Source organism: Lacerta agilis, chromosome 8, assembly GCF_009819535.1.
Source record: "Lacerta agilis isolate rLacAgi1 chromosome 8, rLacAgi1.pri, whole genome shotgun sequence".
NCBI classification, from domain to species: Eukaryota; Metazoa; Chordata; class Lepidosauria; order Squamata; family Lacertidae; genus Lacerta; species Lacerta agilis.
The window spans coordinates 56,959,408-56,987,293 of NC_046319.1; the positions used below are offsets into that span (position 1 = coordinate 56,959,408).

At 43.2% G+C, this 27,886-nt stretch overlaps 1 protein-coding gene across 1 annotated transcript in view; it reads right to left on the minus strand.

The window, feature by feature from the left end:
• The window catches only part of CSMD2 (CUB and Sushi multiple domains 2), a 512,122-nt gene that overhangs the window by 383,753 nt on the left and 100,483 nt on the right, over positions 1–27,886 (minus strand). Inside the window, 1 exon segment of the mRNA XM_033157666.1 lies at positions 20,800–20,912. Within this exon segment, the coding sequence (XP_033013557.1) occupies positions 20,800–20,912 (113 nt within the window).

Here is a 27,886-nt window from a genome sequence, read left to right on the forward strand (position 1 = left end):
TTCCTCATTGCACAAGCCAGTTGGTACTGAAGGAAAGGGGAGCCTTATAACCAAATGGTCCTGGCAGAGAATCTGATGTTTTATCACACTTAATTAGTGGCCAGTATTGGAGAGTTTGCCTTTTCTACCAGAATCAAACACATTTAATGATTGTATGATCTGAAAAAATAAACTCAAGAGTGAACAAAGAGTAGGGTTGTGTGAAAGACCGGGGGGGGGGGGAGAGACTTAGGGGCAAAATTAACTAAGACCTAGCATTTCCATCTCTGGTGCACAACAGTGTATTACTGTTCAGATATCCCTTGCTTTGGGCTAGTTCATACTAACAGTCACTTTTTGTTCTTGAGATCATGATAGAAATACTGAAGACAGAGAGTTTTTTAGAAGATTTCACAACTTGCTGAAGAATCAGCCCATTTGCATTTACATTTTTTTAAAAAAATTCCCCCAGCTTGCCTCTTCGGCAAGGAAAGGGCTTGCGACAAACACACAAAGAGTGACCCATGCTGTGGGTACCAGAGATGTTGCAGAAGTTCACCTGAGTGATTGTTCTTAAAAGGGCTCCTTGAAAGAAAAGTGTGCTTCTAAGTACCTGCAAAGACGCAGGTGGCATCACAAAAGTGGACCCTGAAAGCCCTTAAGGTTGCAGAGACCTTGGGAGTGTTCACATTGCCACCTTAGAGCACAGTGAAGTTCTGAATGCCAGTAAATGAAAACCGCACAAGAAGAGAGTGCTCTTGTGAGAACAGGATGCTGGACTAGATAAGCCATTTGCCTGATCTGGAAGGTGGTTCTTCTTATTTTAGATGCTTAAGACAGAATCAAAAGCATATTTTTATTGTTCATGTCAACTGACAATGTTTCTATCTTTTTCTTTCTGTAATGTTTGCATATATATATATATATATATATATATATATATATATATATATATATATAAGAATAACCCCCCCCCCAAAGCTTTTGGGCTTGAATCAATACCCAAGCCAGAAAAGGATTCACAGCAATCCTCCCCGCATCTTTATCCTTGCACCTACTCCCTCCCAGCCATCCTAAAATGCTCCACTGTGCATCAGGAATGGAAGAGCAGTTGCACTTCTAAACTGGAGACCTCTCAAGATCTACCTGTCATAGCTTTTGCAATGACTTTGATCAAGTGCTGTTCATTTGGTCCAGATGTGCTGCCCAGTTTGTTACAGAGGAAAACTAGACTTCTCCATGCTGTTGCTACCACCAAAGTCTCCACTCCCTCCTTGTAGTTAAGTTTGCAGGTTGGTGGACATCTCCACCAACTGGCTCAGGAAATGATCTTTCATCTCCACCAACTGGCCCAGAAAACATCTCCACCAACTGGCTCAGGAAATGACATGATATGACAGCATTCTGTTTTTACAGCGACCAACCAGATGCCCATGAGAAGCCTGCAAGTTGGACATGAGCATAACAGCATTCTCCCCACCTGTTATCCCCATCATGATGTATCTGACAGTGTAGGTAGAATGTAGCCATTAATCCTCTTTTAAAGCCATGTAACTTGGTGGTCATCACTGGGTCCTGTGGGAGTGAATTCCATTGTTTTAACTATGCAGTGTGTGTGTGTGTGTGTGTGTCCCATTTCTGATTGTTTGGGTCCATTGTCAGTTCAGTCCAAAAAGAGCAAAGGGTAGTTTGTTCATCACAGGCAGGGGAATATCTCACCTGTGCATAAATATAGCTCCACAAAGGCAAGACCACAGAGGACAAATGGAATTATTTCCATCTCCCACTCAAATATGCTCCATGAGATCTCCCACTCACATATGCTCCATCTGCAAAATGGGTATCTGATAGTTCAGACAAATTAGAACATCAGTCCTCAATTGTAAAAGCGCTTCAGAGCCACAGAGTGGGAAAGATACCATCTTTTCCCGCTTTGACTCCTGATTGTCTAAATAAGGACATGGGAACTGTGTCCTACTAGATTTTGCTGGACTACAGCTTCCAGCATCCCTGATCCACAACCACAGAAGCTTTTTCAGCCAATGTGCTATGAGGTGGGCAGAGCACCGACCTGGGAGAATCCAGCAATGTCCATTAAACATCATAGGATATGTAAGTATGCATCTGTAGAGGTGGCTTTTGACTGGCAGATTCTCCAGGTGGTTCTTTAGGAGGCAACTCTGGGTTTAAGATCCCCCCCCCAAAAAAAATGTTTGTTAGTTTTAGTACATCTCATGATGTCCTGTGCCTAGCAACTCTGGGAAATGAATACTTGGGTGTGGGCCCACCCTGATCAAGACAACAGCTGCCGATTAGTTAGCATGTAGGGCTCACTATGTTGTTTAGATGTTTCTTTCCTGTGTCAGAATCTGTTTCCAATGCCTTCTATGAAACAGAATGAGGAGCAGGGGACGTGACCAACAGACAAAGGCTTGGTTGTGTTTCCTGCCTTTGGGCATGAGATGGCGATATAATCATTGCGGGAATTAATATTGTGGGATATAAATACGGTGGGAATGCTAATTAGGGACAATGGGAGTTGGAGTGCATCAACATCTAGAGAGCCACAGGTCCCCCACATCCCTGGTGATGCTGCAGGTGCAATCTGTTACCAATACACTTCAATTAGTTGGCTTAACTGTTGGAAGACAGCTTACCGGGGAAAGAGACAGAATTTCATTTCATTTTTTATTTTTTGAGAAATCAGTAAGGAAAGCTGGCCCAGTGCTTGGTGCCCATGTGCTGCATTTGCTGCAAATGGGTTTCTCTCACTCATGTCTGCAAGCGAAGTCTCTCTCTCTCTATTTTCTAGCTGACTCGGCAAATGCCATTAAACTTCACTGCTTTCCCAGCCTTAAAAATCAATTAGTTAGTATATTAAGCCACACTGGCTGGGAGCTCATTTAAGTAATAAAAATCGTTTTTGTGTAGCTTAACAAAGTGGAAGGAGGAGAAGAAGAAAATGCACGTGGATGAGGCTGGGTTCCAAGTGCCCCCAGGGAGTTGTTTTAATCTGAAGTTGTAATGGAAAAGAAAAAGGAAGGGGGAAATCGGGGCATCTGCTTGAATTGCTTATTGAAATGGGATGCTAACACTAACAGTATTACCCAGCACACAGGACATAATGGCAGAGATAAGTGGAAAATGCCCACTCTTCTGGCAAACAGATCTTTGTCTCCTGGAACAAAATACAACACACCTGTTTACCCGTAAAGACTTTAAAAGATACATTAACCCTCCTAGGAGATGCAAGGAGACAGGTGGGAGAGAGACAAGGTCCACTCATCAGAGTGAAAAAGAATTTTGTGTTTGTATTTTAAATTAACAAAATGATTGGTGATCAGCAACTGAAGTTGTCCAGTTGACCAAGTGACCAGAAACGTAAGAGCAGGAGCCTGTTTCTTCCTCTTCCCTGCCTATCCAGCTGTCCTTTGCTTGCTACCCATTAGGCTGAGTCACACATCAGCCAGGATCAAACTCTGGAACTGCGGCAACCTACATCTCAAGATGTTTACAGCAAATGCCAAACTGCAGAAAGGGTTTCCAGCCAGGATACATTTCGGATCTCACCCATCCATAGTCCAGGCTGATCCTAGCCTTAGTCCTAATCATGGGGTTCTCTGAAGGCTTGCAGCTAGCACCTATCTAGCCTCTGTGCAACTTACTGAAGGTGAGGGAAGATGGCAGAGAGGGCTCAAAGGAACCCAGCAGTAAGCGTACAGGCCCCAAAGGTGTAAAGGGGTTCATTGGGGGGGGGGGGTGGGATGGGGGTTACAGGAACCTGCTAATGGTCAGGGAAAAATAAGGAAGCAGCTGGAGAGAAAGGCTCATGGTTTCTGTTGTCTCTGCAGTAGGCCCGAAATGTATGCGAGGATTACGTTGGGGGGGGGGGTAGTGCACAAAAGCAAGATCACATAAAGTTGGGAAAACCCCTGGAACTGCCACTCCTTCCTCCACGACCATATCTATCTGTCCAAAGTTGAAGTGTTGAGCAGGTGAGATCTTAGGAGCACCACAGTGCTTTCCTAAAGGCCAGTAAGCAAGGTGGAAAGCTTAAAAATCTATTTCCATGCTGGGTTTTCCTGCTGTGGAAGGAGCTTCTGAAGCCTTCCATCTTGCTTTCCAGGCTTTGAAGGCTCTTGTAAGATCTCCCACAACCCGTTTTGACATTTCCCCCGTCTCCTGCCCCTTATCTATCTATCTATCTATCTATCAACAACACCTGCAAACCTGTGATCACATGAATAAACTGCATGTAAGTTTCAGGCCAACTGTACAATAAATCTGCAACAAGAAATGATAATGATGATGGTGTATTTTTCTGCTTATTTTCTTTGTATTTCTATCCTTTTCTATTCCTTAATATATTTGCTTTTATTTGTGACTATGGATGTGTATGGCTGGTTGCAGTAACTGAAAATTATTCCAGTTTCAACTATCTTTTATTTCCCATCCAATCTACAGCAGCACACTAGCAACAGACAACATAACAAACAAAGCTTAACAGCATCTGGAAAAGAATAAAGTTTTTTCATTCATTAGTTGTCACCAAGAACAACTTTTTTCTTTCTGTGTTCTTTTGGAGGCAGCAGCCATTTTGTGTCAGACCACACCCCTGGCAGCAGCCATTTTGTGACTTGTGCCATTGGCACCTATTCGAAATTCCATATTTGTGTGTGGACCAATAAAAGGTTGGCAATGACTGCCTAACAGATAGATATTTGTGTACACATTACTTGGCTAGAGAACTGCATTGCAAAATTCAGAAAAGTGCAAACTTGTGTTTTGGTTCTATATTGTTTTGGTGTGCCTTTAAATGTATTTATTATTTATTTGGCAGAATCTTAATAAGAAATGAAACCTATGAGTGTTTTAATGTGATTCAAATAAAATTTCTGCCTCTTTCCTAGCTCAGAGTACCATTCTCTCTCTCTCTCTCTCTCTCTCTCTCTCTCTGCCCTTGACTTTCAAAAAATATACATATGTTATTATTAAAGTAGTACTCTCTGGTGATGTGAGGGATTGCACTGACACATAGAAGAAGCTGGGCACCAAGATATGAAAATTCGTGCTGCATTAAAGAACTGAAGAACACCTTTTAAATATAAATATTTCAGCACATCAGTGGGGGAAATGCAATCAACCTGTGCAAGATTTATCTGTAGACAGGATAAAACAAACAAAGCAAGACTAGGTGAGGGCTGGTTGTACGGTGTGTGATGGTTTTTTCTCCTAAATCTAGAATATGAAAATTCAGAAAGAGAGATTAAAACATCCCTGAGGATCATAATGCTGTTTATGCGGATTTAAATTACCTCAGGCATAGATGCAAACTGAAATTGCTCATCAGCTAGGGAATTTCTAAGTACTGAAGGCTCAGAACGGTCATTGCTTAAACAAAAAAAAGCTACAGGCCCATTTGTATTTCTTATGTATACAGGAGACAAGGAGACCCAGGAATTGCCTGAACAGGCCCAACCTATGCTGATGTATTTAATCACTGGCAATGGCTTCAGAAGTGGAGAAACTCTCAGAGGGATAACTGGCATAAAACAAATCTGAGATTTTTTTTCTTTTTCTTGCCCTCCACAATCTCCCTACCCACTCATCTGCAAAGTCCAGAACACTACTAGTTCCAGGGTATTGTGGAGGATGCAAAATGATGGACAAGCGTCTTCTGCTACCACTATTACTTGAGCTCTCTCTCTCTCTCTCTCTCTCTCTCTCTCTCTCTCTGTGTGTGTGTGTGTGTGTTGTGGGGCATTAGGAAAAAAATTAAGGAGATGTGCTCCTGCCAATGATGAGCCCTACTACAGAGGAACTGTTGGATAATCTGACCTCCCCATGGACAAATTCAGAGAAATGGTCCCTGCAATTTATCTGTCTGTAAATAGGGTGGAAAAGTTCAAAAACTTGAGACATGTACTCAAATCCTTAGGGACTGAACATTGCATGCTCCAGTAAAGGGGGGAGGGAGAGGGGGAGAGAGAGAGAGAGTCCTGTTTATGGAATTCCCAAGAGGCATCTGGTTGGCCACTGTGAGAACAGGATTCTGGGCAAGAAGGACTTTTGGTCTGATCCAGCAGCTGGGCTCTTTGTATGTTCTTATGAAAATCAGTGATGACATATTATAGGTCCTAAAAGGCTCAAGCCATCTGGAAGGTAAGTTGAAAAGAAAGAGGCGCTCTTTAGAGGCTGATCAATAATTTAAGGCATTAAGAGGGATGCGGCTGAGTGCAGGTCATTTGTTATTTTAAGCACATTAAGATGCTTCCTAACAGGCTGCAGCCGATCAGGCAAATGAAATGGTCTTGGGGCACTGATAAGGAGAGAGGGGGGGGTTTCCTCTCCTAACCTAACACAACAGCAGCAAGAAGAACTTTTTAATGGGGATGGTCAGTGCTGGTTGCCCAGAGGTCTTGGGTGTTTGGCATTGTCAGGTGGAGGGCAGATTTCAAACAGAGGAGTGGCAGATGTGAAGCTAATAGGATACTCTTTCTTTCTTTCTTTCTTTCTTTCTTTCTTTCTTTCTTTCCCTTTTGCTACAGCACCACCTCCTGTAGCTAAATGTAAAATGGTAGCTCCACATGCAGAACCAATTGCATATGGCATCCAACAAGTCTTATGGTAGGGTAACCTGCATATACAAGTACAAATCTCTTATTTTCATATTCATAAACTTTATTACGCTAGCCAAAGGCCATGGCATTGTTCACAGGGGGAACAAAAGGAAAAACAGTAATAACCACAAAAACATTTTTTTAAAAAAGACATTTAGCACTACCGGTGCAATAAACCACGGTCAAGTCTCCTAGAGATTATTTGTTGCATAAACTAGAATAGCAGGGAAACCTCAGGTAAAATATGCTAGCTTAAATGTCTGAATCCTCTTTGCAGTTGACCACTATTTTATCTAGCTCTTTTCTCCTGATATTCTTAGCTGCCAGTGCATATAAGGCTACTTTATAAGTTACAAAGTCATCAGTATCACTCAGCAGCCATTTCACCCTTTCCACCCTGTTTGAGTGTATTCCATTCGTAAGAAGGGGTTTTATAAATTGGTCTCTTGGATCTATGTATAGTGGGCATTGCAATAAATAATGGTACAGATCCTTTACACAGGGTTGCCCACATATACAATGTCTCTCCTTGCACTGTACTTTGCCGTACCGACCCTCCAACACCATCGAGGGCACTGATTGGAATTGTAATTCTGTAATTTTTCTTAGTTCGGCAAGTGGTAGCTTTTTCAGATATCTAGCTCGGGTGTGCTCCATTTTAATAAGTGGGAACCATGGTGAACTTTGGGTAGAGGCTTGTTGTTGTTCAGTCGTTCAGTCGTGTCCGACTCTTCGTGACCCCATGGACCAGAGCACGCCAGGCACGCCTATCCTTCACTGCCTCCCGCAGTTTGGCCAAACTCATGTTAGTAGCTTCGAGAACACTGTCCAACCATCTCATCCTCTGTCGTCCCCTTCTCCTTGTGCCCTCAATCTTTCCCAACATCAGGGTCTTTTCCAGGGAGTCTTCTCTTCTCATGAGGTGGCCAAAGTACTGGAGCCTCAACTTCAGGATCTGTCCTTCTAGTGAGCACTCAGGGCCGATTTCCTTGAGAATGGATAGGTTTGATCTTCTTGCAGTCCATGGGACTCTCAAGAGTCTCCTCCAGCACCATAATTCAAAAGCATCAATTCTTCGGCGATCAGCCTTCTTGATGGTCCAGCTCTCACTTCCGTACATTACTACTGGGAAAACCATAGCTTTAACTATACGGACCTTTGTCGGCAAGGTGATGTCTTTGCTTTTTAAGATGCTGTCTAGGTTTGTCATTGCTTTTCTCCCAAGAAGCAGGCGTCTTCTAATTTCGTGACTGCTGTCACCATCTGCAGTGATCATGGAACCCAAGAAAGTGAAATCTCTCACTGCCTCCATTTCTTCCCCTTCTATTTGCCAGGAGGTGATGGGACCAGTGGCCATGATCTTAGTTTTTTTGATGTTGAGCTTCAGACCATATTTTGCGCTTTCCTCTTTCACCCTCATTAAAAGGTTCTTCAATTCCTCCTCACTTTCTGCCATCAAGGTTGTATCATCAGCATATCTGAGGTTGTTGATATTTTTTCCGGCACTCTTAATTCCGGTTTGGGATTCATCCAGCCCAGCCTTTCGCATGATGAATTCTGCATATAAGTTAAATAAGCAGGGGGACAATATACAGCCTTGTCGTACTCCTTTCCCAATTTTGAACCAATCAGTTATTCCATATCCAGTTCTAACTGTAGCTTCTTGTCCCACATACAGATTTCTCAGGAGACGGATGAGGTGATCAGGCACTCCCATTTCTTTAAGAACTTGCCATAGTTTGCTGTGGTCGACACAGTCAAATGCTTTTGCGTAGTCAATGAAGCAGAAGTAGATGTTTTTCTGGAACTCTCTAGCTTTCTCCATAATCCAGCGCATTATGGGTAGAGGCAATCGTGGATAAATCCCTTTCTGTGTCGGACCTAAAGAGAAAATCTCTTAGGTGCCTCCTATCCATCTTCATGGTCACCTGAAGATCTTGCAATTGATATTGGAACAAGAGGCTTTGGGTGCCATCCTTCCAGCATTTGGTCTGTTCCCGTTCAGTGTGGGACATAGTGGGGAATCTCTCCTCTGAGAGAGATTGGAGTCTTTTTCACATAGTTTAGACACAGATAGTCAATTCTAGCCCGTATTGTTGTCACGTCCGCTTCAACACGGATAAGAGCAGCTGGGTTCCTGTTGGGGAGTGAGAGCACTTTCTTGAGAAATTTGCTCTGCACTATTTATAAGGCTTTGTTAGCATTTGGGTCCGTGCCCCATATCACTACTCCATAGAGCATTTGGGAAACCACTTTACTGGTGAAGATTTTCAGCACAGGTTCTAGTAACTGGCCACCCAGCGTAAAATAGAATTTCATTAGTGCCCCACAAGCTTTCTGCACTTTGAGTTTTGCAGCCTCAGTGTGCCCCTTCCATGATAGTGTCTCAGTGAAAAGAACTCCCAGATACCTAAAAGAGTGTGCTCCAGATAAATCTCTTATTAAATTGTAGGTTGGCCAGCTGAAAAAGACGATGGGGTCCTGCACATTTAATAGTTGTGTGGAAGAGGGGAAATTCTGTAGTTGCAGCTTCCATGACTCTACTATTGAAGGCTCAGGAAACCTGACCTCTCATTATACCACCCCGCCCCCACCATAAGTTGCTACTGGTCAGAGAATCAAAGAAAAATACTCTGAAATTTGACCAGGACAACTGCATAAAAAACTTGGCCAGAGGCACCAATCAATACCCTTATTTTACAGCTTGGTGAGATTAAAGGTGCTTCCAGATTGTTACTATTTCCAATCACATGCTGGCAAATTGATGTTGCACATAGAACATTTATTTGGCACTCTTGTGCAGCAAACCCACTTTGTCCTCCCCAAATCATATTTTTTTCCCAATAAGAAAAGTTACAAAAATATTCACTGGAAAGTGTGGGATAATAATTCCAGAACATCTGGAAGTGAAGAGGTAAATGATTAGCACAAGGCCAGCTATGGCAGATAATGGGGTTTTTATTATTAAATATATATATATAATTTGTAACTTTACTTTTCTATGACTAGATCATTGGAAATCAGAAACATTTGCTGATCTTCTGCAGAGAGCCATGAGATCTACCTGTAGATTCTGATCTACCTTCTGGTTTATAAGACAAGGAAGGGTATACATTTTTAGATGCCAAGTACAGAGCGCTGGGAAACGTAGCTCAAGGGGCTGATTAGGCTGCAGAGGAGAATGGGCTGTGCCCAGACAGCAGTTCCTAAGGTTCTCAGGACCAGACTCAGATGACAGGATTGGATGGGCAAAGGAATTGACTAGGGGGCAACTGTAGACAGAAACAACTAGGCGGCACAGGGACGGATCTACTATGAAACTAATGAAGCTTAAACTTCAGGACCCCTAATCCCGGAGAGAGCCCCAAAGCGACTTTAGTCTACACTGCTTAAATTTTTTGGGTCTAGTGGACCCAATTTGATTTGCATGACTCAAAATGATTATTATTATTTTGTTGATGTATATATTTCAACAATCCCAAAGTTTGAGAGTCAGTAGCACAGATATTATAAATATGTGGCAATTGGTCACGGAACAATCCCATAACACATAACAGTGGTTACCCAGACCTTGCTGCTGGTTGCAAAGGGGCCCTCATAACAGTTCAAGCTTCAGGGCCCTCATAACAGTTCAAGCTTCAGGGCCCCCAAAATGTAGGTCTGCCACTGAGTAGGCAGCAGGTAGAGCTCCACCTGGAAGCCAAAGGGCTAGTATATCTAAACTTACAGCAATAAATACTACTGAAGGAAGGAGTTTGAAACAGAGATTCATATAGCTGGTAGTGGTAAGGGACTTGCTCTTCTAGAGCTTCCAACGTATTATAGCTTTCTCCTTCAAGCAGAAACCCCAGCAGTGCAAGAACTGGTGCCTTGCCCACAAGGCTCCTGATCTGAACCTCGTGACACATGCACATTCAAGCTGTACTATCTCTATTGTCATAAATCAAGAAAGCTGCTTGGATTGCATATTGTTATTTTTTAACCTGCCCCATAATTTATCTCCTCTCCACCAGGTAGAAACTGCAAAACCAGCAATGTCTGGTGTTAATAAGCACTCACACTTTACATTGTGGGTGCCCTTTGTGAGATTGTGCGTGGTCCTTCGGATCCCAGGGAACTTACTGGCAACTAAGGACTGGCCTGCTTCTCAGTGTTATTCTTTGGAGGTTCACGCCCAGCCTCAGTAGTCAAGTTTCACTGCTGGTAGGTGGGGCCAGTCTTATAAACAGGGGGTGGAGCTGGCAGCAGCCAGGCAGTTGGCTCAAGAGATTCACCCTCCCTTTGTTTAATGTTTCTAGTTTGCAGGTTAACCTTTTTTCATCCTGTTTAGTGGACGCTGCTATGGTCTTTTGACTAGTTGCTGTTGAAGAACCGGGAATAAATTTTCCTGTATTGACAGGTTTTGTCTTCCCCGTAGCAATTCATCACAACTTTGGCAGTTTAAGGCCTTGGGCAGAATCTTTTAGTCTTTTCTTCCCTATAATGGGTGTGTGTGTGTAGTGGTGACTCACCCCCCCCCCCCCGTGGTGGCGATTCCAGGGTCCCATCTTAAAAGGGGTTATTTAATGGGTGTCACTGGCCATACACTGAAAGGTTGTCAGTGAACTACCCTGTGTGCAGGGATATGGGGTGGGCTGCCTGCGTGCACATACATCTCACAGTGCACTCCCATATCCCCTTTATCCTGATGAGCCCCAGTTCCCCCGGCTGGGGGGCTGGGAGGATACAAGCCCAATGCCTAAGCCAAGGTCTTCCTACATTTGAAAGTTTAATAAAGTTGTGGCCAAATTTTAAATGCATAACACGTTGTCAGAGTCTTTATTTCCTTTTAGTGATCCCTGGGGGCTGGAGCTGTCACCGTCTGGTCGCGCAAATCTGTCTGCATTTAAATGCATTAAATTTGTGAAAGATGCAGCCGTTCTTGTAAGACAGGGATGCCCAGCCAGTCGACCACGATCGACCTGTTGATTGTGGGCTCAGTTTCATCTGTGGGTGGAAATGAGCATCCGGCCCTGCCCCCTTGCTCTGTCCGTTATTCATGCACAATTGCAGAAATGGAAGACAGAGTTACAGCAGTGCAGTTTATTGTTTGGTGAACGATTTATGTACTGCCCCACCCCCCAAAAAAGTTCAAGAAGTATGGTGTCTCCTCCCTAAAAAAGCTCAACAACTTTTACCTGCCCCCCTAAGAAAAACTCAACAACTCTGGGTCCCCCCCCCCGGAGAAAATGGGTAGATCACTGCCAGTTTTTTTTATTCTGGGAGTCGATTGCAGTCTCTTGGGAGTTGGACGTCCCTGTTATAAGATAACCATTATGGAAAAGACTTTAAAGATCATCCAGCAGATCTCACATGTGTAGGAGTAAGACAGTCAGGTTTTTTTATTTCACAAAAAAATTCATAATTTTTTTTTACACTGCTTGATTGTTAAAAAAAAATCTCAAAGCGGTTTACAAAAAAAAGATAAAACAAGAAAATCAAGAAAAATTCACAAACATACTTCAAAACATACTGTCAGGGAACTGCTATCGGGCAGTGGGAGCGGGGCTGAGGCTCTGCCAGAATACAGAGAGCCCCGATGCCACCTGGACAGCAGTACAGTACCTCTTCCAGCGTGGGAACCAGCAACGCCTCTAGTGGGGAGGAGAGGGAAATGGGCAGCCTGGTGGGGAAAGGGTTTGGAGACACTGCGGAGAGCCCCAGCGCCTCATCTTGTCTGGCTGACCAGGAGGGAGGTACGGCATTTCCGTCACCCCAATTGCGCAGAGGGGTGAAACACAAGGGGGGGGGGAGACTCGGGGTTCCGAAATTCTTATGTTGGGGATGTAGCCGGAAGGGGCCACTCCCGGATTCTGCTAGTGACTGAGATGGACATGAACTTTGTTGCTCTGCAATGTAAATAGTTTGCACAATAAAACCTGATAAAAGACAGGCCGGAGGTCTGCCTCGTTACTCATGAGTAACCACCACAAGGATCTGAAACATACTAAAATGGATTAAAATTTCCTTTTAGACTTTGTCTAAACAAGAATGTTTTTAGCAGGCACAGAAAAGAGTGGCATCAATAGGCAGGAAGTTCCAAAGTGCAGATGCTGTCACACCAAACAACTGAGTTCTTACAAATTTGGGTATTATGTGGCATCTGTAGTGGTGCCAATTCCACTGAAGCTTTTAAGTGGGTGCATGTGGGTAAGTTTAAGAAGATTTTACCAAGCACTCTATTTCCAATTGTGCAATATCATGTGCTCTAAGGACACTTGAAAGCTAAGTATACAAGTGATGATCTGTCCCTGGGATCTTCCCCCAGGATCTATAATTCAAAGGTACATTGCTTATATAACACTTCTGAACATAAAGGTTCCACTAAGCTATCAAGACTGACTGTCAGTACACCTATGGTCTATGAATATATCTGGTCCTTAAAAGGAAAGCCAATATAATCTAGAGGACGCCACCACAATTTTACAGTAGCAAATTCTATGTGTGAATTTTGTGTCATGGAAAATTCTACTCAGTTTGTCCCTCACACATACTGGTAATTGACTTCGCCAGATGACCCTGTGTTCTAATATTGTGAGAGATGGTGAAGCGATCTAGTAACTGAACCATGTGTTCCTAAAGTAAAAATAATGCGGTCTTAGAAGGCATGCAAAATCAGATGGGCTTGCAAATCAAACTGATGGGTACGCAAGAGAGCGGAAAACAGAGTGGCTTCAGGAACACTTGTGGGGGATGAAGACAATTTGAATAGTGCTACAGAACCAGCCTGTTAAAAATACAAATAAAACATTTTTTTTTTTTTTTGCAAAAGAAAGAAAGAAAAGAAAAGCATTGGGGGAGGGGGACAGAAAGAGAGATGGAGGGAGGGGTACACAGAGAGAAAGGGGGGAGGGAGGAAGAAATACTGTCATTTACTTAAGGCTGCTTCTCTCTGTATGTAAATGTTTCAAATTTCTAAAAAAAAAAAAAAGCATTATGCTTCAATGAATAATTACTGCTTTTCAAACAGGCTGTTGATGTTTGTGGCCATCAAATTTGTCACAGCTGGAATCACAACACAAGAAAATGAATCCTCACCTACTTTCAGAACAGACCGCCTCTATGGAGCAGGATAACAAAGCACCACACTTTACTGGATTGCATGCTATAGTACACAACCATCACAAACCACCTAAGGAAATGAGCTTGAACCATGGCATGACAGATTTCAAGTCCAGCATTGTACAGGAGGTTCGACAAAGAGACCACCAAGGTCCCTTTCAACACTATGATTTCCCTGATAAGAACAATGCAAAAGAACGTTCTCTCTCTCACACACTCACTCACTCTCTCTCTCTCTCTCACACACACACACACACACACACACACACAAAATACCAGAACTCGTGAATATCAAATACAGCTAAATGTTGGAAGATTCAGGACAGATAAAAGGAAGTACAGTGCATTGTTAAACTTTGAAACGCACTCTCCCAGGAGGCAGTGATGGCTACCTACTTGGATGGCTCTAAAAGAAGGCTGGCCTCACTCCTCCCCCCTCCCCCCCCCCGCCAAGGCAGTGTGTGGCCTGCGAGTTCTGTGTTGAAATACTCTTGCAGCCCACTTGGTGCAAAAAGTTGGGCCGCCCTGCCTTAGATGCTTTAGTTATTCACTTTTTAGCAGTTTAATTGTGTTCAGAGCACTTAATAATGTCCGTATCTGTGGCCATATCACGACTACGTCATCCCCTAATGAAATAGCTCTGCCTGAGAACTGCTTCTTATAGACTAATTGCTTGACTTGGTAAAGACTCTAACATATGCAGGCAGAAAGTAGCAAGAGGAAGGAAGCCAAAGAGAACTAGTCTCACCATATTTTTAAACTAACAAAGTTCCACATAAGGAGACCAGATCTCTATGCCTCTAGGTCCCTGAACCAATTAGAATGGGGGAAGTCATGGATACAGACATGCACCAGAGCTTTGTCGCCTCATCTCGACCTATGCCTACTAACAGAGTTATTAACATTTAAAATAAGAGTCTTCGGAAGGTCCAAACTTACTCCATGTGTAGATTAGAGATGCTTAAACAAAGGAAATGTAAATTTCATCCAGATGCCCTTTAGGACTGGCCTTAGAAAATCTTAAAATGCAGTTTGGACTTTTAAAAAATGGAAGCAAATAAATGTCAAATCTGATCAGTCCTTGTGAAAATAACCCACAGCCACAATCTAATAAAGCTAGGTGTTTGCATGTCAAAGCACTACATATGCAGCTGAGAGCAGGGAGGTTTGGATAATCCCCCACTCATTCAAGGGGGGGGGAAGAGGCTCATGTGGCCATGTGAGCTAGCCATGCTTACCACTGCTGCCACACCTGGTAGCCACACAGTCCCCTCCCCACATTGTTGCTGTCATTCATTTGCCTTGAGAGACAATGGATTGCCCCTCCGGGTGAAGTCAAACCAGTGCAGAATCACCGTGGCTCTGGAGACTGGTAACTCATAGCTTCTGCCTCCTGCATGGTTTTTGATGCATTAGCAGCACCAAAGTGACCTCTCTGGGGCACAAGCCTGGGCAATGTATATGGAAGTCCTGAGCTGCCCAGGCAACAAGACTCACTGATGTGGTCTAAAGGAAAACAGAGCAATGCGTTCGGCATGTTTGGCAGAAACCACCTTCTTGACCATTGGACCCACTATTAGTCTCATCCGTTCAAACTGCTGGAGCCTGTCTTCAAAAGACAAGGGAAGTCCCTAGCCCACCAAGGGTTTGAGACCCATTGACTACCTCCACCTGGTTTAGCTGGCCAGTAGAAGCTGTTTCCTAGGGTGTGGCTGCTGTCACATGCTGACAGCTTCTAGGAGCCACACATGAGAGCTGAATGCAGGGTGGGGACCAAAGGTGAACCAATTACCCCAGAAGGAGCATGATAATAATACTACTGTTCCCCATCACCCCATACATTCCACATGATCCGGAGGATGTACCCAGAACCCTGTCTCACCCACTATGACACAGAAGGGGGTTTCATCTGCACTCTTCTACTTTCCTTGAGCAATCCACTGCTGCCTCCTTGACTGCTGAAGAGGCAGGCTGATTTTACATCAAAACAGCAGTTGCTGCACTTTGGAAGGTCACACATTGCTTTCTGACAATCTCTGGGGTTAAACTGAAGAAATGCAAGTTTTGCTTGTTTGTAGCATGACTCAGCTGCATGTTGCCTCTGATTGACTGGCAGCTTTGACAAAAGAATACCACCTTCTTATCCTTGTCCTCCCACCAGTTTTTCAACCTCTTAAAATTAATTTGGTCATGTTTTAGTTGTTTCATTTCCCTTCAGTATGAATGTTGTGGCTGCAACCTGAGTAAAGAAATGTGAAATGGATTAATCATATGCATTTAGTTGAGTAGCTGATTGATATATCAGTTAGATTAGCATATGGGTTAAAACAATATTTCTGAATCAAGAAGCACACTTTTTAAATGTAAACCTTTGTGCGACAGCAGGCATTCTTTTAGAAGGCTAGTTATCTTTAAATAGTACTTTGCAGCCATTGTGGCAGAGCTTCAGCAGCACAGGGGCTTTTTGGACAAGTGCGCCCACAGTGCCTCACCCTGAGCAAGGACTCCTCATACTGATTCACGGAGGGTCTGTGTCACTACTGTTTTGTCAGCAATGGGTGCGCTAGCAGAAGGCACTGGAGATACTCACATATTCACACACCCTCCCAATTTTCCAGGGACAGTCCCGGAATTATGAAAACCATCTGACTTGATCCCAGAATGTCCCCTTTTCCCCACCAGCAGCACCACTGCCAAGCTTGGGGAGGAGGATGAGCCAGTGCTTGTCCCGAATGATGATAATGGCCATGGCTAAGAGGGAGCATCCTGTTGTCTCTCCATGGCCGCAGCAGCTGGCCTCCCCCCTTGGACAGCTCATAGCAGCTGCTGGAGAGTGGGCAAGGAGGAGGGAAGGCTGCCGTCGCCAAGGCCAGCGCCCGCATGACACGCCGGCTCTGAGGGGGCAGGCAGAGGGCAGGGCTGTCCTTGGTGGGAGGAAAGGGGGAGCAGAGCAGAGCACAATGAGTCTTGATTGGGAGGGGGGATGTTTTGTGTGTGCCAGTGTCTAATCTTGCCCCTTTCTAAAGTTCATTTATTGGTGTGTGTTTTTCTTCTTGTAAATCTACCAAAGAATAAAATAAATTCGGGATTAAGAGGTTTTCTCAGGATGGTGGAGGGCATGCCTGCTGTGTCCCATTGGTGTAGTGGTGGTGGCACTCACCATTCTTCTGATAGGAAATGCTCTGTGGGGAGGGGGACACAAAAATGGGGAGTCAAGGAGGGTCAGTTGGGGGTGATTAATGTCCCTATTTTCATCTGAGGAGTGTTGGAGGGTATGTTCTCAGTGAGTGGGCTATGAGGGACTGGTGGGACTGAAGCAACCATGTCTGAGAAGGAGCCAACTCAGTCGTATCTCATGTTTGCACCAGTGGGCATTGGATGGGGAGCATACCCTTCCCCGTCTGCTACCTGAGTCAAATGTCTCAATGAAGCTCATAGTAGGGCTCACTATGCCTCCAGATGTTGTTGGACTCCAGCTTCCACTACCCCTGAGCATTGGCCATGCTGACTGGGACTGAGATCCAACAACATCTGGAGGGCCAAAGGTAATCCTACTCCTGGATGAACCGATTAAACACTAACTTTTTTCCCCAGACACAGCCTGCTAAATGAGCATTAAACTGAATACAGCATGCATTTGTTTTAAAAGGGTTGACATTAAAAAAAGTGGACAGCCTGTCAGAATGATGTGGGGATAATGTGCAAGAGACAACTGAACCAGTATTGGAATGAGGAGTAAGTTATGTGTCTCTCCTTTACAGTGAACACAAAGGAAGGAAAAGCAGATACAACTGCTGCACAAATGTGAGTTTTAAAACTGAAAATGCAATTTGGATTGTCCCTAAGATGCACCGTACTGGAAACTCCAAAGAGATCTCAAGGTCATCATCATTTTACATATGATTTTCATCCTGGGGCAAAGGGGACACCTGAAAAAGCATTAAGACGAGACCACAGAAAGGTCCAGGCCTAGGTGGGATTGATTCCCAAATATTTCAAGTCACCCACTCCACTTCACACCCCTTTCAACATCTGAGGATGTTTGAAATGAATTGGTTCTTAGTCCTAATGAGAATTCTAACACCAAATTCTTCTTGGTGTTTTTTCTTTTTCTTTTTTTTTAAAAAACACCATTATGCTTAGTTTATCAGTAAGTGGGATGGATTGGTTCATTAACACATCAAAGGTACAGTATAGCTGCTACTTTCTTTATCCAATGGACATACCATCAAACATCAGAGCACCAGACAGTCATGGTAGATAGCATTTTGCCCAGCTAAGTGCTTTGAAACATTGAACCAGAAATCAGCACAAAAAGCTCTGAAACTTTATTAAAGTTTTATTAAGCCCAGATTGTTGTTTTATAGAACTGCTCCTTCTTTATTTGCCTTATGATAAAGAACAAACCTTCCCATCACTGCATTTAGCTTTCCCTAACTTGTTACTCATGCCCTCCACGCGAACAACAACACAGCCAAGAGGCAGCGGTTTATAAATTATAATGCAATTCTGTCATGCACACGGTATTAATGTGCTTATTTTCAAAAACAAAAAAACCTCGTCCTCTGCTATGATGAACTGTTGTTGGTATTAACCAGGATGTGGTGCAGAATTCATACTTATTTCCCATTTACTGCAAAACACTCCCTCAATTTATTTTAAATGTCACTTCACCATATATTCATCAGGTATGCTGTAGAGGTGATTGTAATTAATTTCACATCGTACCGACATGGTTAGCATACGTAATCCTCAGGGGAGGGTACTAAGAGCACTTGCTTGTCTGCAAGCCAAAGAAGGCAGTGTGAACTCCAAAATAAGTCTCTCTGTGATGGATAGAAAGATATAGAGACAGACAGAGATGCAATCCATGTCTCTCTATATGATAACAATGTAAGTATGTCATTGTGTGGCCCCCCAGTGGAGGATTTGTTGTGCCTCATCACAATCTTGGATTTACGTGAATTCAGGGCAGGATAGGGGAGCAAAAGGCAAGGCAGGTTGCAAAATAGCAGTAGCCATGGTATGGGAGAAAGAAGGGACCGACACCGAAAGGAGGAACGTAGTGGGTTAAAACAATAGCAGAAGCTTCAGTAAAGGGTGATGAAGGAAACTGAGAAGGAGATGGCACACTAGGCGACACATTTATGCTACTCAAGTTGCACATTGGGGTGTTAGGTTGGGAAACAAAAACAGTATTTCAGGTAAACATCTCATCTTAATGCTGACAGACTCAAAGAAGAGAATAAAGTTAGAGCATATTGTTCAGGCTCCCACTATCAGACATGGCACTCTAATTCTCAACTCGATTATTCCTGAGAACTTTATTCCATAAGTTAGGGCATGGTTTAAACATAGCTCTAAGATACATTGATAGGCACAAGCTAAAAACTTTGTCTCAACACTGGACATTCCCCTTGGGCTTCTCTTTTCATGAGCAGGGTGGGCACAGGGCACGATTCACATCTCAAGTGATGCAAGTGGGCTCTCCTGCGAGTGGGATGAACCTGTTCAGTGGCATATCCAACAGTGGCGGACCTTAGGGTCTCAAATTTCAGCAGCTTCCTGTGCAACCCCAGAATTTGGTGCCCCTACACCTCTCACACTCCATTCTATGTTATAGTAATGGCATCCCCTGTGGCAACCCCATGGCTCTGTGCTCAGCTCAACCAAACCGGCCGTGCTCTCCTAAATCCACCTCTGCATCTGATGGTGCATTCTTGGCGATGGAGGCTGGGCTGGATCAGCCAGCTCACTATCTCACTCATGCTCACATGCCTCTCTGTTTGCCTGAACAACAGCACTGAGACAGGAGGTGGAACCTGAGCTAGTTCAGGTGACACTGCCTCCTATGCTGGGACATCTGCCACAAAGAGTGTGGAGATGTTTCTCTCTGACATCAGACTCAGTGATTTCATCCCAATCCTCCTGTTCCAACCTATCCTGCTGCGATATCTTCACAGGACTCATGACATATATAGATTTTTATTTTCATTTGTTGGGGCGGGTGTGTGTGTGTGTGTGTGTGTGTGCTTTTGTGACCAACATAACACACTCAGCCAACGTATTTTTGATTGCCCTAAGCTCCTCTGATCTTATTACTAACATAAAACTTCTTCTCTGTTAGCAAATAAAAAAACAAAGCTATCAATATAATAAAGGATCATTAATCAATTGCTTGGAGGTCTCTTTAAGTGAAGATTAGAAAAAAATTATTGTCTTGTCATCTTGGATGTCATGCTTCTAGTTATTTTACTCACATGTAAAATTCCATTTTGAAAAATTGTTGCCAGATAATGAAACTTTGGAAAATTACATTTAAAATGTTATCGAGCATATTAGCAATAGATGAAAATGAAAAATAGGTTGACATTTCCATGGAATTACTCAACATTTTGATTCTTTCTTATACATACACATAATTCGTCAATTTAGCCATATATATATATATTTGTGTGTGTGTGTGTGTGTGTGTGTGTGTATGGACTGATAAATAGATACAGTGGTACCTTAAGTTACAAACACCTCAGGTTACAAACGCTTCAGGTTGCAAACTCCGCTAACCTGGAAGATCTACCTCGAGTCGAGAACTTTGCCCCAGGATGAGAACGGAAATTGTGTGCTGGCGGTGCAGTGGCAGCAAGAGGCCCCATTAGCGAAAGCACACCTCTAGTTAAGAACAGTTTCAGGTTAAGAACGGACCTCTGGAATGAATTAAGTTCATAACTAGAGGTACCACTGTAGATGGAGTTTCTTTGTGTGTGTGTGTGTGTTTTTTTTAAAAATGTAAGGAAAGGAGTATTGGTCCAATTTTAGATTCAAAGCAATAATCTAGTTATATATCCCCCCCCCCAAAAAAGTGCGTTTATATACTAAAATTTCAGGGGGGTGTACAGCAATGTAAAAACATTTTTAAAAAACCAATTAAAACCAGGACAGAACTGCAGCAAAATACAGGACAGAGCACATAATGCACAGAATTACCATTAAGAACAAAGACAATGGTTTTGAGTTGCAAAACATAATTTGTCCCAGAAAACCCAAATGGATCTTGACCTTCTGTACAGAAACAAAAGCTGGATACCAAAAGCTGACCTACCTTCATAGTTTGCCTGAAATCCTTGAGCACTGACAGCATAATCGCTTACAAGCCACAAGGACAGCACCACCCCAGTACTCACAATGGGAGGAGGCAGTTGGAATCCCGTTAACCTGAAAGAGATCACAAGGGAAGAATCACACCAGGCACTTCCTATTAAACACAATTATTATGCACAATCATCCTGTACCCACCTGCCCAACCATCTCCTGCCTTCCTTTTAGGTGAAGGTGTAATACTTTAAAATGGGGATTACTCAGACTGTGGCTCAGTCCTGACCTCTTGTCTTTCTCTGCACTACCTGTGCAACATGACTGCCGCCCACAATGGTTGGGGCCCCTTTATAGCTGACCCTTTAAACTCTCCCCAGACCATAACCCTCCCCAGGCCACGTCCCTCAGCAGCCCCTACTTTGCACTCTCCGAGAATGCTTTTGCCTGGATGGAATGTGTCCTTGAACTCTGATCATGTTTCTTGCTTGCCTGGAAGGGGAGAGAGAGGGAGGGAGGGGTGTGTGCAAGTGTGTGTAGAAACAAAGCAAAAATTACATTTATTGTTCCATCCACTTTTGCCCTTGCCATCCCCCACCACTGGCATTTGGCCCCAGAAAGTGGTCCAGAAGGGAATCTACCTCTCAGAATGAAAAAAGATTGCCTACCCAAGAGCTACAGTAGATGAACAAAAAGGTTGACAATTACAGCAGCTTCATATGTTCATTCACACTGATAAAAAAGCAACACTTATGTCTTTGCCATCAAAGTAACTCATAGGGCAGGCTCAATGAGCTTGACAAAGGCTGACTCGATATGTGAATTAAAGATAATAGCTGGTGACATTCTGCAGCCCTCCTAGGTTCCATCCCTGAATGACTTTTCTTCCGCAGCTAGATGGCAATTGTTAATTTTATTAACACAGGTTTGTTCAGCAATCATTTCTGAACTGGCATTACAATATCCCAGGTATTAATTCCCAGCTGTTCTATTGACACAGCTGGGAAATAGCTGATGTACATTTCTGACGAACAATTACAGTGTTATCTTCCAATCCTATTGCCTCTCACCTGGCTAAGGCAATTTATTTTTTTTAAAAAAAGCTTTAAATGTGGATTTTAATTTAAAGTTCTCTCTCTCTCTCTCTCTCTCTCTCTCTCTCTCTCTCTCTGTGCTTTCATCAGCTTAACACCTAAAATTATACTACATAAAAACACTGGAGAGAGGCAATAACTCAGTGGCAGAGATTTGAACACAGAAGTTTCCAGATCCAGTCCACAGCAACTCATGAAGCAGGGCTAGAGGAAGGCACTGAAGACTCTGCCAGCCAGTGTAGGCAACACCAGGATAAAAGGACCCATAATCGGACTCAGATATAGGGATGATGGGAAATTCATTTGGTCCACTTTTCCCAGTGGGCTGACCCAACACAATGCTCCCAAACTTCTTTCTGGACTAGAACATGACTCGTGGTTGGATAACCCTCTTCTGTGTATTTCATGATGCAGCTTTGGTGTGAAAAATGTGTGCACCCAATGCTAAATAAAGGATGCACACAAAAAAACTGAAAATTGTGTATTATTATGTAAAAGGAGCTGTACAGGCAATTTATGTCCACACTTTTAATGTGTTCCTTCAAAAAGTCCACACAAATTGAGGTTAAGCATCAGCGAGACTGACAAAGGACAGAATTACTTGTTCTGTTCATTGCCTCCCTAGAATAAAGCAGTTCCCTAGGTTTGTTTGTTGGTTTATTGCATTTATATACCACCCTGCATTCAAGGTTCACAGGGTGTTTTGCAGTATGAAACACAAAAATACATAACATAATAGCAAACAAATCAACACCCCCCCTCCTCAGTTTGAAAGGCTGTAGATTGCTAATTAGCCAAAGGCCTGGGAGAATAGGAGTTTGTTTTTTTCCTGCTATTCTTGTTTTTTTTTCTATTATATTTTGTTCTGCTGTTTAAATTGTATGGTGTTTTCTTTTTTCTTTTTTCAAAAAAGTTAACTCTCTCATTTTGACTACAGCTTAAGAGGAAGACAGAAACTATGCTCCACCAGAACCATAGCTCTCATTTAAAGTTCTATTCCCGTAGTCATATAGTCCAGGGTTTGTCAACTATTTTGGGCCCATAGGCAAATATACAAACCATAGAAACTGTTGTGCCCCCCCAACCAAGTACACACCACAACCTGCTGCATCTTTCAAGCCTAAATCAGCAGGGGGCTGTGGCAGCAGAGAAGGCCTCTGAGGTCACAGGTGTGCCCACGAGCATCACCCTGGCAACACAATATATATGTGTCTGCAGTTGGCAAGACAGTGCCTGCAAATACCATAGCAGCCCCAGACTTCTCACTTGGTGCCATTTACACTTAATAAAGGTTTGGTGGATTGTAACAAAGTTTCCATAGTACCAAAGTTGGACTTTGGGGTACACATGACCTTCCTAAACTATAGTACTCCCTGACAGGTTCTGTGAAGGCAGCCTGAAGCCCAGTTCACAATATCAAGCTCTTAGGGGAGAGGGTGGCACTGTGGTCTAAACCACTGAGCCTCTTGGGCTTCCTGATCAGAAGATCAGTGGTTCAAATCCCTGCATCGGAGTGGACCGCCCCCTGCTGAAAAAGTTTGCAGACCCCTGGGTTAAGATCTGGTGAAGTACAATAACAACTTTGTAAAGTATATATTTTTGGGTTCCCCCTGCCCTCTCACCTTTATTTTTCCTTCTACACAGGCACTGTTTCTCTTTTTCTTTTTCTCTCTTATATTTACAGCTTACCATGTTTAGTGCACATATAATTATGTACTTCCTGAACTTTCAATAAAGATGTTACACACACACACACACACACACACAGTTCTGTACTGTTGGTGAAGAAGGCATCATGGTAGAAGGCATCATGGAGCTGTCATTCACGTTTTGCCTAAAGTGGAAATTGAAGCAAACCTGTGGGTTCTGCTTGAGGCAAAACACTTGAGAAATTCTGAGGGAGTTTTGTTACAGCTATAAAAAAAAATTCCAGGAGTATTTTTTCCCCATATTACTGAATTCTGTCTGTAGCTAAATCAGAGACATATTCGAAGGTTCCCTCTTATATTATGCATCAGAATAATTCCAAGGGAAATCAAGAGTTCTAATTAAGTCTAGCAAAGTTACACTTCTCCTGTATTTAATATAGAGAGATATCCTGTCATATCACAAAATATAATGCAGGCTTTAAGTGCCCCCTTTTCCTTCCTCTAAGTCTAAAACTTCTCTGTGATAACACAGAATCCATTACCCCTTTTTCTGATATGGTTCTCATCATCAATTCAATCAACAACCAACAGTTACTACTCCTGGTGACTAACCTATTAAAAACCAGAAGGCCAGAGAACTCTCCCCAAACTTTTCCGACTTCCTCTAATGAAAATCCAGTGGAATGCACCATTTAACCTGGCATTAAATTACTCTACCTCATAGTCCAGTGCATTTACTCGCACCAAATTTAAATGCCGCCTATTAATGAGAATTTCCCCATCAAATTAGCTTTTCTCTTGCATTTAACCATATGCAGTTAATATGATATGGGGTCTTGTGGGGGAAAGCAGTACAAGGCTACCTACTCTAGGAAAAAACTGCAAAGTTGGAAGAAAACATCTTTTTAAAGAGAAGCAAAACAGATACTAAATGTTTTGAAACATTTATTATCCATATATTAATTAAGCAGCAGACCTCTCAGCATTCATTCAGTAATGAAGACTAACCAGAGATCCTTTCCAGAAATGAACAGCAAAATAAATTTTCTGAGTTTTTCCTTCATTAATTTGCAATTCACGTCTCACTATCTGTGAACTGCATACAGCAGAACTATGGCTGTGCCAAATGTTTGCCCATTTCAGTCTTCAGGATGAAAGATGTGCTTTGGAAATGGAGCTGAAATATCCCTGAAAAACCACTTGTACCTTGGTGTGTTTGTTTTGGTGACTGTTCCCAGTCATCATGTCCCCTTTTCTCCATTGCTTGGCTTAGAAGCAGCATTGTAGAGCTGCCTCCAGTAAAACTGGGAGTGAGGGCAAAACCCAGCACCCCTCAGAGGACCATTGGACTAAGACCATGGGACTGATTCCCATCTCCCCAGGGCAGCTCTTCAAATCTGCCTATAGCCAAGCAAATATTTGTACAGTATTATATCATCTACCTTTGTCTTGCATGTATTATACTATATTGTGATTATTATTAAATTTATTTCCCACTCTTCCTCCCAAAGGAATCCAGGGTAGCAAATAACAAGCAATACAACAATAAAAGCATATTTTTAAAAATCCCAATATCGACACAGGCTGGGAAAGAGCTCTACCTAAAAGGTTTCTTGGAAGGTCTTCAGAAGGTGCCAAAAAGAAAACTAATATTTTAAAGGAGGGAATCCCAAAGGGTAGGTGCAATAAAGGTTTGGTTCATGCATGGTGCAGAACAGAGCTCCTGCTAAAATGGAATCTGGGAGAGGTATTCACCTGCAGAGCAAAGTGATGAATTGGGTATATAAGGGGTGAGATGACCTTTCAGGGGATCTAGCCCCAAGCTATTTACAGCTTCATAGAGCAAAATCAGCACCATGAACTTAGACCAACAGCTAATTGGCAGAGATATGTCTTGTTGCTTTCTCAGGGACCTGTTTTGAAAAGCTCACACCCTTACAAAATCTGAGTGTAGGACAAAGCCTACCCCTACAAGAGACTCTTTTGGACAAACAATCCCATCAGGTGGGATGTTACCCTCCCATTTCCCAAGGGGCAGGGTGAATATTGGAAACAATGTTATCCAATATTAGTTTGTTAGAAGCTGAAGATCTGCAACCAGAAAAAAATGGTGATAAGAAGGAATGCCACTGGGTGAGAGACATTTACAGAAGATGTAGTCAAAAGACAGGCTGATGGTTGGTTAGATGGTCAGATATAGGCTGGATAACAGGTATGAGGAAAGGGAAGGGGGCAGGAGATTGCTACTACTATGCATAAAGATGAGTTGCTTAGACTAAGTAACACGATTTGGAGCAGAAGTTATATAGAGTTATATAGAGCCAGCCAGCCTGTATTGACTCTTCAAGTAGCTTGGCCCCGGCTGAGCTGTAGGGCTGCAGATCCAGCCCTGGCCATCATACGGGTGGTATTGTAGCCTAATAGAGACTGGGCCAGTACAGCTGTGCTCAAAGTGATACTCTGAGGACACTGGATGCCTTCAAAGCTTTGTCCCAAAGATGGGGAACCTGTGGTCCTCCAGATGTTGTGGGACTCTGACTCTCCCATCAGTCCTAGCCAGCAACAACCAAGTGCCAGAGGTGACAGGACATCTGAATGGTCACAGTTCCCCATCTGGTTCTGCCAAACTGGGTGCTAAGTCTAGGAGCACCTAAGGGCATCACAACTATGATGTAGTGAATTAAACAGAATGGAAGGTGAGAGGCAGAGGGGGAGGCGCCAAATTTTGGCTTTGCACAGGGTGCTGCTGAAATTTGAAATTCCAAAGTCCACCCCTGCTCCAGGCCCCACTGCTTCCCCTCTCGTGCTTTTCTCGTGTACTGTATTTTTATTATCTTGGACTCTGATTATGCCACTTGCTTGTCCCCATGGGGAGCAAAAAGAGCTATGTGATGAGTGTGAACCAGCCTACTGTGTAAAAGTAAAATTGACATTGATTGTTCTACCTGCTTTTGCTTCTGACCCTGCTCACATGTTCCTTGGAAGGCTGTAGAAAAGGGAGAATGTCCCTTTGGCTGAAAAAGGCTCCCCACCCCTGCTTTGAATGCAACTCTGCTCCCCTCCATAAAGAGATGGCACACAGATTGCCAATGCACTGGCAGCCAGTGGTGAAATTGAGGAAAACCTCCCGTCAGGACCCTTTTGTAGCACAGCCAAAAGTTTCACTACTGTGTAAGTTTTGATGACTTCCATTTTTCTCAAACATTTTTTTTGCCCCCTAGTTGTTACTTTGAATTTTTAATACTACAAGCCATTACAACGAGATTTGTGGAGTGACATTATTTTATATTGGCAGAATAATAATTGATATCTTAAATAACCTCATTAATCACGAAGGAAAATTAGCTCGGTGCAGAAGCGAAGCAAAATTCTGCTGCACTGCCTTATATGGAAATAGTTAAAGGGCAGTACTGTCTGCCAGGCTGAGCTTAGGAGCACTACACGGATGGTTGTCCTTTAAATCTCTGCTCCCAGGAGGCAGACACAGTGCTCTGGGCCACACAAAGCTCAGCCAACTTCAAATTATATTGTTATGACACACTAAGGCAAAGGCTTTGTGTAGGTTTTTGAAGCCATTTGTCTTTATTTGATGGCATTCATTCCCTGTCCCAATGATTAGGCTAATCCCTCCAGTTGATTTTCCACGCAAAAGACAAATGAAACAGAGAGCCAAATATGGGGCTAGAGTATAATCAAGAATTCTGTGAAATGCATAGGAGTTCCTCAGAATGTGGAAAGGGATCCAAACATGTAGAAAGCTTGAAAGTCATTGTCCTGGCAGAGATGCGTCAAACCTGTGGCCCTTCAGATGCTGTTAGATTACAACTCCCGTCATCTCTGCCCATTAGCGGTGTGAGCCTGGACTAATGGGAGTTGGGAGTCCAAATGTATCCAGAGAGCCAAAGGCAGCCACCAGGATCACAGGGTCACATTCTACCTAAAGGACAAAGGATGATCTTGCCTGCTCTCAAGCACCTGAAACCACTTGCGCAAGTGCCAATGATATGGGACCGATAGCTGCAGTCCCCTGCCGCAATAGACATACAAGCGTTTTCAATGGTAAAATATAGATTAAATAATTAGAGCAGATCTTACTAACCATTGCAGATGTCAGTAATCTGGAAGGCCTGATTTACAACCTGGGCACAGTAATTCTACTTCTGAAGACAATTATGGGGTAGGGAAATTATCAGTGGTTGGTTGAATGTGCAACTGTATGCACAGGTTAGCAGGAATTTATGAATAGGGATTCACATCCAATTGTGCCTCTTACTCAAAGCAAAGAAATGCATCTACATTTAGATGTGCACTAAAAGCAATGGACACCATCGAAATATGAATCTGCATTTCCATA